This window comes from Acomys russatus, chromosome 21 (genome assembly GCF_903995435.1).
Source record: "Acomys russatus chromosome 21, mAcoRus1.1, whole genome shotgun sequence".
NCBI classification, from domain to species: Eukaryota; Metazoa; Chordata; class Mammalia; order Rodentia; family Muridae; genus Acomys; species Acomys russatus.
The window spans coordinates 38,271,919-38,285,282 of NC_067157.1; the positions used below are offsets into that span (position 1 = coordinate 38,271,919).

The 13,364-nt window shown below is 35.7% G+C and overlaps 2 protein-coding genes across 2 annotated transcripts in view; both read left to right on the forward strand.

Moving 5' to 3' along the window:
* Positions 1–2,990: 2,990 nt before the first annotated feature.
* Gje1 (gap junction protein epsilon 1) lies at positions 2,991–4,919 on the forward strand. Its single transcript, XM_051164668.1, has 3 exons — positions 2,991–3,160; positions 3,831–4,013; positions 4,524–4,919. The coding sequence occupies exons 1-3, from the start codon at positions 3,122–3,124 to the stop codon at positions 4,917–4,919; spliced, it is 618 nt and encodes a 205-aa protein (XP_051020625.1). The 5' UTR covers positions 2,991–3,121.
* A 6,711-nt stretch (positions 4,920–11,630) lies between these two features.
* The window catches only part of Vta1 (vesicle trafficking 1), a 56,281-nt gene continuing 54,547 nt past the window's right edge, over positions 11,631–13,364 (forward strand). The window contains exon 1 of the mRNA XM_051164669.1: positions 11,631–11,796. Within this exon, the coding sequence (XP_051020626.1) occupies positions 11,685–11,796 (112 nt within the window). The 5' untranslated portion in view covers positions 11,631–11,684. The remainder of the gene's footprint in view (positions 11,797–13,364) is intronic.

The window sequence follows — 13,364 nt, forward strand, 5'->3', positions numbered from 1 at the left end:
GTGCCTCTCAGTATTCTCCTAAGACTGCAGAGATGAGAACAAGGAGGCGCACGGTGTTCTCTCCAGCATCTTAGAATTCTAAGTATTCACTCTGCATTGCCTTGTCTAGAAAGCCAAACGTGGCTTTGCAAGTAAAATTTGGAGCCAGGACTTGCTGCATTAGATTTCTTTTTCACTCTTATTCTTCTTGGCCAGTAAAAAGTTCTAATAGAAGAAAGGGATTTAGGGTAGAATTCAAGTTGGTGATATGATTATGTCCTTGCATATGATTTGTCAAGCACTTAAAGTATGACTAATAACCAGTTAGACAAAAGATTTCTAAAACTTTCAAAGCATAGTCTCACAGAAAGCTTATTCTCCAGACAGTAGCTGATACATGTAAGGACAGAAAATTAAGTATTTAAGATGTTATATGACTTATTAAAAAAACTAAAGGTATGGCTGGCACTGGTGGCACATGACTTTAATCATACCACTTGGGAGGCAGAGGCAGATGGATCTCTGTGAGTTTGGAGTTGGGAACAGCTTGGTCTACAGTGCAAGTTCCAGGATAGCCAAGGCTACATGAAGAAAGGCTGTCTCAAAAAACAAAAAACAAAAAACAAAAAAAAAAAAAGAAAAGAAAAGAAAAAGAAAGAAAATAGCTAAGTGTATTAAATCTAATACACAGAAACAGAGGGAAATTAATTAAGAATGGAACGACAGAAACTGGAATGATGGCTTAGCAGTTTAGAGCATTTGCTACTCTTGTAGAGGACCTTGGTTCCCTACCCAACATCCACATGACAGCTCACAGCAGTCTACCACCATTTCTGACCTCTGCAGGCTCCACACATGCATGTGATATGCATACATATATGTAGACAAAACATTCATACACATGAAATAAACAAATCTTTTTTTTTAGATTGTAGTAGCTAAACAATTGCTAGTATGGGTTAAGAAGCTAGATTTTGGTCAAATTTTAAGGCTTCTCTCTCGTTGGTTTTCTTCTGGCTGGTAGCAGTTAAGGAAACCTTTCAGCTTCTAACACAACCACTGTTTTCCTAATAAAACAGGGAAGATGCTTTCAGCCAAGAACAGAGTGCAGAGTTATAGGCCATTGAAGAGCTACAAACTATAGCAAGCTGTGGATCTGGGAACCATTTCTGCTAAGCAATAAAGTCTCCAACTGGCAGTATTTTCCCTGTGAAATTCAAAATCATTGTACAGGAATGATGGCTGTATTCTCCTCTCTTTCAAATGGAGTGGAAGTGCCGATAGATCTCAGGTCTGTCTCACAGTTTTATGTGAATGTTGAATAGAAGAAGATAATATTTCCCTTTGTATCTCCAGACTCTAGACAAGAAGAGTCATAGCTAAGCCATATCCAGGCATAATAGCTTAAGCCTGCTATTAGACAGGATGTTTAGCATCCTGGCATAATGGTGAACACAGTGAGAGAGATGTTCATATTTGTGGTAGAATATTTATAATAATATGACCTTGAGCACATTTTTTTCTTACCTCTGTCACATGACTTCAGATGAAACAGTAGAAATTGTCTCTCACATCTGAGTTATACCTTATGTTACTTAATGTATCACTAGCAAGCATGCACTCATCAGATGCCTGGGTACTGTTTAACCTGTGTTTTTAGGAACTTGCATGTAAAGAAACCCAGGTGATCACCCAATAAACAACCCTAGCTAATGTATGTCATATGTATGTCATATGTATGTCATATGTATGGGGTCCCTCTCCCAAGAAGCGCTCTTACTTGTTGACTTTAACATGCCTCTGGAAGGTGAGAATGAATATATAACATTTACTGACCAGGACTTTGTCCTTATGAGCAAGTAGCCCGCAACAAGATGATTTATATGTGTATGACACTGCATATATTTAACTAAACATTATCATTTATTACTGTACATAGATAGAATTCAGTACAGGATCCCTTTCACAAAAATAACTGTAAGAGCTTTTGTACTTCTCTTTCTAGGGAGGAATTAAAGTACACCCATATTTTGAACCTGAAGAAATAACAGTATAAGCTTTTTTTTTTTTTTTCAATCGAAGGAAGCATTAAGTTGCTAATTTTGATTGTTCCTATTAAAAGAGCACTTATTCAACAATATAACTGTCTTTGCCATTAGTTACAATTATATATAATGCTGTCACTTCTACACTGTTGCAAAAAAAAAAAAAAAAAAAAAAAACCCAAAACAGTCTGGAGTTAATCTCCAGGATATCACAAGAGAAAGAAAGGGAGGAAAGGAAATAGATAGATCCATCATTGGCTGTGTGCTAGTGTTGGTCTACAGAAAATAACACCAACTGGTTTAGATACAAGTAGTTATTTATCTTTCAGGGCCAGTATGGACACCTGTAACAATATTGAATGGGTGACATATCTACTCAAGGACAAAAAGAAAAGATAGATTGTTACAATTTATGCTAGACCCTGGCCCTAGTCCTATCTTGATACTGTCCCACACATGTATCCTTAGAACAGAGACCTAATTGAATATTTCTCTACATCTGTTGCAAGCACTCAGCAAAGATAAATATAACAACACACTGATAATAGTCAGTGTCAGTTAATTATCATAATAAGCCCATGCTTACAACTTCTTAGACTTCTTAGAAATTAACAATAGGTTGTGGAAGTCGAACAAGCAACGCCAGAAATATCTCCCTGTACTTCAGCACATAGCAAATGACACTCCAGAGTACCCAGTGTGTCATTTACATCTAAGCAATTCTCAAGAGATTGCAGGGCCCCTGGGTCCTCAGGGCATCTGCCCGCTGGCCTGCTTTGCTGGCACTCCTGACTGACTGGCTGGCTCTGCTGATCTTGCAAGCCAAGGGATTAGTAGATTGACCACGTGCCCTCCGCTTTTGTTTCTTTGTTTTTGTTTTGTTTTGAGATGGAGATCCTAAAGTTGACTAGGGCCCCAGAGATTTATGAGGGGAAAAAAGAAAGGAAAAGGAGGCGAGAGGGGAAAAATTTGCAGAGATAAGTGGTTTCAGTTGTACAAGTCAAGAGAGCATGTAAAAGTTTGGTTCTCATAGAAGCAAACTGACAATATAGTTCAACAACAGCCCACGGGGATGCCAGGATAACATCTCTTGAAAGATGTCTCTAAATTACATCAAAAACTTCTATGAAGGATGTGTAAGTAGCAAGCAAGAAAATCAATTGTATGACTTTTTGTCTGTGTGTTTTAACCTCATTGGCATGCATGTTGATAAGTACATTTACAAAAGAAAATAACCTAAATAACAACCATATGCAGTAAAATATTGTGAATTTAAAATTTTAGATAGATTAACTCTGAACGTACTTTCATTCATTGATGCATTAAATTAGCTCACACTCTTAATATTAAATATGAAAAAAATTTTGCCAAAAATAAATAATTAATGTTCTGCAATTATGATGATATTTGCCCTAAGTTTTATGCTGTTATGTGTCATCTAAGCTTCCAAAAGAAACAATCAGACATTCTAAGATATTTATGGTTTTATTTCAAAGAGATTACAAGAGAAAGAAATGTTCATTTCATTCGAAGCTGTTTACAGCATTTCGGAGCTTCCCCGTTTGGTGGGCAGTAGATCCCTATTTGACTTCTGTGGCTTATGAAGACTGAAATGCAACAATTTTATAATGCAGGGTTTATCCTGCATGTGGTCACCTCAAAGAGTCTCGCTTGCTTAAAACTTCTCAAATCTTAACATTTTTTAAACCTTTTTTTTAATGTGATCATAAAAGCATCCTCCAAAGTGTCCCTTTTAAATGTTTCTTTCCAACCAATTCCCACTCCCCCACCTCCAAAAAACGATAGGTTAAACCTCCAACGGTGATCGGCCAGTTCCACACCCTCTTCTTCGGCTCAGTGAGGATGTTCTTCCTTGGAGTCCTGGGTTTTGCGGTTTATGGGAATGAAGCTCTGCACTTCAGCTGTGACCCAGACAAACGAGAGATAAATCTGTTCTGTTACAATCAGTTCAGACCGATAACTCCCCAAGTAAGTTTTCCACTGTGTGCAAAAACACTGACTCCCCAATATGCAGTTTTTTTCTACTATAGTTTTGAGAATTGTATTACTTTTTACTTGGCTAAGTGCTAAAGAAAGTTGTAACTTGAGGTCCTCAGAAAATTCTTCCAAATACAATTTTCCATTATCTGTTAATATTATATATATATATATATATATATATATATATATATATATATACCATAAAGGCATTAAGCGAGTATTAAAATCAAGCACCTCATCATTATCTTTAGTAGATAAGCAAAATAGTAAAATATGATTATGTTCCCCAACTGCCATGTGTTTAAAGTTCTAAAATATCAGTAATTAAATGGTATATGTCAATACCCCTGCTTGTTAATTATATTTTCATTTGTATAAAGTATTCATGAAACTTTTTACATTTTTAAATTGGTCCTTGCAGAATCTATGAATTATCCATTTGTTCTTGGTTACAGGTTTCTTATTTAATTGAACTAAAATAGTTCTGATATACTTTAGGTGTTCTGGGCATTGCAACTAGTGATTGTCCTGCTTCCTGGAGCTATTTTCCACCTTTATGCTGCATGTAAAAGCATCAATCAAGAATGCATTCTTCAAAAGCCCGTGTACACTGTGATTTACATCCTCTCGGTCTTGTTAAGAATCAGCCTGGAAGTTTTAGCATTTTGGCTTCAGATTGACCTCTTTGGCTTCCATGTGAAGCCTACGTACTTGTGCGATGCTGAACCTCTTGGTAAAAAAATGAATATTCTAAAATGCATGGTTCCAGAACACTTTGAAAAGACTATTTTTCTCATTGCGATGTACACATTTACTGTAATCACAATAGTATTATGTGTTGCTGAGATTTTTGAGATCATATTTAAAAGATCATGTTTCCTCTTTAAGCGATGACAGGGTTGATTACCTTTTGTCATACCATAGTTCCTACCAATCATTTATATTCAGTTTCCCCAAGTGTTTCACTTACATATGTTCTTCAAGCTTTTGTGTGTCAGTAATTTATGTATACCAGAAAATAGGATACCAAGTTCTAAACTAGGTATTTTTGGACAAATATTTCCTCCTATTTTCATTTTTATCAATTATTCTATGACAATGTATACTTAAGACTAATGATAGCTCATTTTTAAGACTCTAATTCTATAGGCGTCTCTCATACACAACATTTTAAGTGATCACATTAATTTTTGGATAGCGAAACATCCTACCTCTGTTAGAGGTTGAAAATTGATGTTCAGAGATGTTATTTTATGTGCCCTGAGTCACACAACCAAACCAGATTCCAGGTCTTCCATGTCTCCTGAACCGTGTGTCTTCAACTTTAAGGACATAATTATCTTTGCATTTGTGTAAAGTATAACTTTAAACACAAAATATAAATTAATGAAGAATCATAGTATGGTTTGATTGCTAACTCAAAAAAAAAATGAACAATTGCATTTTGAAATACTAAATCCATATTGTTTTCCTGAAAGTTCAATATTGGATGATTATGGAGATAGTAACCAAATAAATTAGAGTTGCTATAAACAACAGTGTGCATGGCTTCCTTGTTTTTGTTGTGCCCATATATACCCTGTAACAAGTGACTTCCATATTTAAATTTATTGAAATGGAAAATTTTAGTTTCCATTAAGCTATAATTCCTCAATAGTTTTTAGATCACTTCATAGGCAATTTTACAGAAAATCATTGCACTTTCTTTTTATTTACCTACAATACCAACAATCATCCTCAGTTTATGTCATTTAAAAATATTTATGCCCTACTGCTTTATGCTGGTACATTCATAGGGAAACCACTGGTCAAATACTGAAATTTTGGAATTCTAGAGCATTGTTTAGCCTATGCTTGATATTAAAAATTCTCTATTAGTATTTTAAATCATTGAATTTGCACCATAAAAGCACAAGAAAACCAACTTTGTTTCTCTCAACAAATAGCTATGGAGGACATATTATTTAATATGGAAATTTGACCATTGTTAGGTCAAATTAAAAAAAACAACAAACAAACAAAAAACCTGGTACTCAAAGGAGAGCACATTCTGTTGGATGATTACGTGATATATTAAGAAAGTAGTGGCCTGTTGTAATGGAAATAAACTGTAAATAAAATAAGATGATTAGCAAATATCTAAATATTTGAAAACACACTGTTATTTTTTATAATAATCCATGGAATAGGGGAGAATTGGCATCAGAAATTAAAAAGCACTATGAACAAAATGATAATGAAAACAGAATTTACTGAAATTTGTTGAAAGAATCAATAGTGTTTGTTAGCCTATAGAAATTCTATATTATGTCAGTAAATTTATACATTTATTTATTGTCGCCCTTCAAGAAATTGGCAAACAAGTAGGAAAAACATTAAATGGGATGGGAATAAAACACAAAATATAAAAATATGAAAATGAATGTTAAAAGAAAATGCATTAAATAAAGCTTAGTAAAACTAGTAAGATTTTAGTTACACAGTTTACGATGATAAAGAAAAAAGAAATCAACCTTATATTAAATAAAAAGTGATAGGATATTAAAATGATCATAAAGATACTAGAACAATGTAACACTAAGTTTGATGGAATGAAGAAATTCTTTGATGCCATATTACAAAGACAGAGGAAACTGATAAAATACATAGAAAATGTTAATATTCTTAAATGCATTAAATAAATTAAAATTCATATCCTTTTCATAATGAAAATTCTAGCTCCAGATGAACTCTCTGGTTGAATTCACCAAATGTTGGAGAAGACCTAACATTACAAAATCTTTTAGGAAAAGAGAAAAAGGAGCCATCTAGCTTCTTGGGCAAGATTGCGTCCGAACGAGTAGAAAATATGTCCCATTTCAGTTAATCAGAGCAGCATAATTTTGGTATTGAAAATTCTTAGCAAAAGAAATATTAGCAAATGTAATCCAGCTATGTATGTACAACTAAAACATGTCCAGGTTGGGTTTACCCAGGAGATGACAATTTTTTTTCTTAACATTTAAAAGACAATTGATGTAATTACGCTTTAGTAAAAGAAAAAGGAAGAAGCCACATAATCATCTTAACAAATGCAAATTAAAGTATTTGATTAACATTAACAGTTATTGCTGATGAAATAAACAAAACCAAATTTTAGTAAGAGAATTAGCTAAATTTGGTTTAAAACTACATAAAGGAATCTTAGGAAATATCCCATTATATTGAAAGAATGAACAGTTTTCCTTATGACTTGGACAAAGAGAAAGATTTCCATACTTAATGTTTTGGCTTATTTTGAAATGTAGCTCATTAAGACAAAACAGAAAAAAATAGTATATATGCTGAATGATTTCTTCAATGTATTCAATAAAACCAAAATAAAAGATATGCAGATTAGAAAAGAAGGAATATCATCACTCATATGGAAGTACATCGAAGATTCTAAAAAATTTTTAAAATCCCTACACTAATGGTAAAATACATCAAGAAAAACTGCTTTTCCACAACAAAATCTTTACCTTCATAAAAGTATTATCTTTTATAATAGACTAAAAAGCCCTAAACACATAAAAAAAATTCACGTGCTAGACAGGTACAATAAAAATAATGTGGCAGTCCTCAAAGAAATTAAATGAGAAAAATAAAGATATTCTTAAATCTATTAAATAAATTAAAAGTCATGGCAATAGCTGTGTTGGTAGCCTTAATCACTAAGATCTGCTAGTACCTCAAGTGGATCTATAAAGTCAATATACTCTCACCCAGTTTTTGTAAATATCTACAAATGGTTCCTAAAATTCATACGGCAATACTAAAGAAAGCTCATGATAGGATACGTTTCATAAAAGGAAAAAATTCATTATTTTAATACAGTAAGCTAAAAAAAATTCAAGCAAACAAACAACAACAACAACAACAAATATCTCTACTAAGAGGAAAAAGATAAAAAAAAAAAAAAATGACCCAACTAAAACCAGAAAAACAACAAACAAGAACGTAGGGTTTAGCAAATCCTCAAATGAAACACAAAAGGCCTCAGCTCAATATTTAAATGATGAGACTAGTTGGCTTGATTAAAGAATAAATTCCAACCTTGGCAAAGATCCCTCACTGGTTAAGAATACGAACAGCTCTTCCAGAGTTTTGAGTTTCCTCCCAAGCAAGCCTGTCAGGCAGTTTACATCTGTAGATATCTATTAAGTACAACTATTATTGTAGCAAACAGACAGACTCACATAGACTTTAAAAGAAATCTTTAAAAAAGAATGCTATCTGTTCTGCCTAAGAAAGATATCTCTGGCAAAGTAACCTAGAAACTGAGACTCACAGACTATTAGCATAACTATTAAGTAAATAGAAACAATTCACACTGCATAGCTATTGTGATGTCGAAAAGACTTCAAACCAAAATTAATAAAGAAGACCACTTCACACTAGTAAAGAGACCAATTAGTTAATATGATATAACAATTGTAAATGTATCAATGCATTCACTTGATATTTGTGCCACTAATTTCATAAAGCAGGCATTAATGTGCATTTAAAGGTCAGACATATGCTAATACAATCAATACCCCAGATATCAATACCCTATTTTTAATCTTCAAAAATCCATTCAAACTAAAAATCATCAAAGAAAGTTCAGCGTTAAACAGGATCACTGACCAGTTGGACTGAATAGATATCTACAAATATTCCACCTAATATATACAAAATATACATTCCTCTGCTCCTCTTACAGAATTTTTTCCATCATAGAACATATTATAGGCTATAAGCAAGTCTAACTAAATACAAGAGTATTGAAATAGTTCTTTGAATCTTGGGAGACAATGGAATAAAACTAGAAACAATAAAAAAGAGAAAAAAAGCAAATATTTAAGGACTGAATAATAGACTTGGGATCGTGGAAGAAATTTTAAAATTACTGGAATCAAATGAAAATCATAGCACAACTTGTCAAGAACTCTGGGATACAGATAAGACAGTTGTTAGTGAAAAGTGTGAAACTATACATTAGTGGGAAATACAAGACTGTAAGTGCCAGGTTAAGAAAATTTCAAGAAGATCACTAATAAATAACCTAAAAGTATCCTTCAAACATTTTAAGGAAAAAAGAACAAGTCAAACCCCAAAGAAGTAGACATTGAGGACCAGCGAAGGGCAGGGAGGAAAATAATGAAGCACAGACTACGAGGGTACCATCATATCAACTGAACACAACCAGGTTCTGTGAAAATATATGCAAGATAGAGAAGCTCCTAGTCAAACTAATCAAAAGAAAGACAGAAAGCAGAATTAGAAATAAAAAAAATTGAAAGATTATTATAGCAAATTGCAATGAAACTCACAGTATCATTAGAGAATAGTTTCAAAATGTATATTAAAATAAAACAATAGAAAATCTAAGGGTAATAATTTCCTAGGCATATATAACTTACCAAAATAAACAACTTCAAAGGGTTCAGAACAAGGTATGAAAATGAAGCAATATTTTTTCAAAAGTTTGTCCACAAAGCAAAGATAGATAGATAGATAGATAGATAGGTAAAGACTAGGCATATTCACTACTGGATCCACTCCCCCTCCTCCAAGACAGGGTTTCTCTTTGTAGCCCTGGCTGTCCTGCCTGGCATTCTCTCTGTGGACTAGTTACCTCAGAACTCAGAGATCTGCCTACTTCTGCCTCCAGAATGCTGGGAGTCAAGGTGCGTGCCACCATGCCTGGCACACCATTGAATTCTAATGAACAAAACAGAACAGAGTATAGCAATATTCTCAAACTATCCCATGGATAGAAAGGGAAACAACAGTACCAAACCCATTTTGTGACACCAGTATATTACTCGGAACTTAAACTAGAAAAGGCAAAAGAACACTATATACCAATATTGGGAAAGGACGTAGATAAAATTTTCCCAGAAAAATAATTTTAAACAGAATCCAAGAACACATTAGGAAGATTATAAACAATGGCCAAGATTTAATCCCGTGTATGCGAGGTCTGTTCAGCACCTGTAAATCAATAAAACTAATTTACCATATAAATATATTTAAGGACAGAAATCACAAGATAATCTCAATAGATGGAGAAAAGGCCTTTGACAAAGTCCAACATTGCTTTAATACATACATACGTGGCACCATATCATTTGTATATGATTCATATGTGTGTGTAAATTCCATAAGAAACCTCATAAGACCCATTACTTTGTACATTAACTTTAAATTCATTAAACTACATAAAAATAAATAAAAGTGTAGAAAGCATGCATAGACAAAGTATCTAGAGGAGACAAATATAAGGACATTGTGGGGTATGATCACGAAATCTTTTAGTTCTTAGGAGCACGGGGATTTCAGTGAACAACAGTTTTAAGACAAAGCCTCAAAACTGAGTGCTGAGGGGGGAGGGGAGGAAAGCATGAGCAGATGAAAGGTGAGTCCTTAGAGATGAAACTACAGAATGTGGTGGAGGCACAAGAATCGCTGATGTAAGGAAAAGGCGAGGCATGCTATAAAATGACACGAGCCAGAAGTTTTGTATGAATCTCCGGACTCCATCGTGGCATGTATTAAGACAGAATAACACTTTCCTAATGTCCTTAATCAGCGTGCATAGTATTAGTTCACTAAAATATATAGTAGCCATATCAGAGAAAGTATTCAATGTTCAATAATCTGCATGTGTTTATCATTCAAGTTTGAAAGGGCTAGTTATTTAGTCCAATATGCGAACATGCAAATTTTTAATTTAATATTTAAATATAGCACTTCTCATGCAAGGATTTAAAGTTTCTAAACTAAAAGCAGCGGTTGTTTCTAGTTCCAACTCCCTTTACATACATGTTTCCAGTATCTCTCTGCAGTTTCTAGAAAGTTAGAAAGGCTGCAAGGTGTACTTTTTTGTGTGAATGTTTATAAAATTTTTTTTTGCAGTCATTTACTCTATTAAATTAATGGCATGCCCGCCACCCCGACCCGGAAAGCGCTGTGGGCCTGTCTGTAAACACATGGCTCTAATCTCTGCTAACAGGGAAGCTGTAGGTAATGGATTTCAAGTCCAAATCTTGTTTTGGCAACTTAGTGAGACCCAGTCTCATTAAAAAATAAAAACAATAAATAAATAAAAATCTAAAAATAAAAAAGAAAGGAAGAAAGAGAGGAAGGAAGGAAGGAAGGAAGGAAGGAAGGAAGGAAGGAAGGAAGGAAAATTGAAAGCAGAGAAGGTAGCCTAATGGTATACAGTGCTTGCCTAGAATGTTCCCATCAAAACACACACACACACACACACACACACACACACACACACACACACACACACACACACACAGGAAGCACGAGGGAAAAAGATGAGGTGGGTGAGTTTCCTTTCTCAGTCAATGTGCTTTACTTTCTTATTTTTCCCTTTCTTCCCTTTGCTTTACTGAGTTCCATGGTGGGTTGTTGGGTGGGGGGAGATTAAATAAAAACCACTCTCTTCTTCTTACCAGCAGAGAGCGCTGGTGCCGTGTGCACCGTAAAAGACGCTCGTCCTCCGCGTTTCGCCCGCCTTGAGCCAGGCAGCTAAGTTGGTCTCTTCCAACCACCCGTCCCGGATAAGCCTCTGCGCACTCAAAGGCGGAAGCGGAAGTGTCTGGGGCCGGCTTGTAGGAAGTGGCGCTTCCGGGAGTGGAGATGGCCGCGCTGGCCTCGCTGCCGCCGCTGCCCGCGCAGTTTAAGAGCATACAGCATCATTTGAGAACGGCTCAGGAGCATGACAAGCGGGACCCCGTGGTGGCCTACTACTGTGAGTCCTTCCGAGTCGCCGCCCTCCCGCAGGGTTGCTCCCGGAGCCCACGCGCCATCCTCGGTTCTCGAGGCCCACCCCGCCCCCTGGCCTTAGACCTGAGCCTTGACCTCTGGCCCTGCCCCGGGAAACCCCAAGCACCTTGCTGTCCCCGGCCTCTTCATCCCCTCCTGAGTACTCTTTCTGCACACGCCTCCCTGCTTTTTTTGTGTATACGCGAAAGCTGCCTATCTTCTGGGAATAATGAGCTCGACAGATGAGCCTTTGAGATAGGGTGAAACTCAAGTGGGTTTCCCAGAGATGGGAAGGAAGGTAGACTAATAGAGAAAACAGAGCAAAAATTGCACGTTAATTATGATAACATTCAGGTACGTTCCAAAACTCATAAAGGGTTCAGTGGAGTGTCTCCTACTAAAAATTTGAGTTTGACTGTACTTGAGTTGATTTTCCATACTCCTCTTTCCCCACCATAAGAATTTTCCGCCGTCGTTGAGTGATGCTGACAGTTGAGAAATATTCCCGGTTTGAGATATCTATACTCTGTCACTGAAGGGAAACAAATCTTTGTCCTGACTTTTTAGAGTTGGTAAAGTGGGTAGGACTAGTAGTTTTATGTTAACTATAGTTTGAATTTTATACTCATGTCTTTGTTGCAAGAAGTGGCTGTACTACTGTGAATACAGAGCTCCTCAGTATAGAGCAATTTAATATGATGTGTCCTCTGTTGTGGACATTATTAGCAAAAATCTGGACCAAGTCATCCCTTCCCTTCCACATATACCTCATTTCTCAAATGTGCCTGGATACCCTCCCCCTAGTAGCCAAACTCCTCTTGATTTAGATGAATTGGCAGCTCTTCTGCAAGCCCCCAGGTGAAGAATAATACTTTATTTTTATAAAAATCTTAAAGACTGTTTCCACCATGCTTGTTCTTTTAAGTTCCTCAAACAAAGCCTAGTAACCATTCATGTAGTAGGTAATTTTTGAGTCTTTTTTTCCTTCTTGCCAAGCATTGCTAGGTACTGTAAACAGTCCCTATGTTCATTTGTAGGACTAATGAAAGGAGGGTGCTTGAACAGTTCTTGTGAATTATATAAAGTAAGTCAGGAAAGGGAATAGAAGTCCCACAGTAGTGTAAAGGGAATTTTATTTTCCAGTGTTCAGAGAACACTGAGTTGGCAGTTGAAGCCAGATCTTTGGGCACTTTGGGGGAAAAAAATATACCTTTACAAGGAATAAAAAGTTAAAGGTCCAGAGGCAAGTTAAAAAGAGGAGCTAGGATAGGAGGGTAGAGCCAGACGGAGATTGGTACAGGACAAAGAAGCAACGTCTCCTTCTGTCAAATGGAGCCCTTTGTTCCCCTCAAAACTAATCCTTATTCGTCCTATTACCTATTACCGTGCACCTTTGTGACTGCACAGGACCCTATCCTTCCTGTGTCATTTGTGCTCATTTGTCCCTTTGTTCTAAGCTTCTTCCCTTGTTCCTTTTGTTTAAAACAGAAGAAGAAGAAAAAGAAAACAAAACAAAACAAAGCAAACTAAGAGAAATGCTTCCCATGACAGGCC

Coding starts and splice junctions, on each gene's coding strand:
- Gje1 (XM_051164668.1), top strand. CDS start 3,122: ATGTCTCTAAATTACATCAAAAACTTCTATGAAGGATGT. Junction 3,161..3,830: donor AAAACTTCTATGAAGGATGT/GTAAGTAGCAAG, acceptor AAAAAACGATAG/GTTAAACCTCCAACGGTGAT. Junction 4,014..4,523: donor TCAGACCGATAACTCCCCAA/GTAAGTTTTCCA, acceptor GATATACTTTAG/GTGTTCTGGGCATTGCAACT.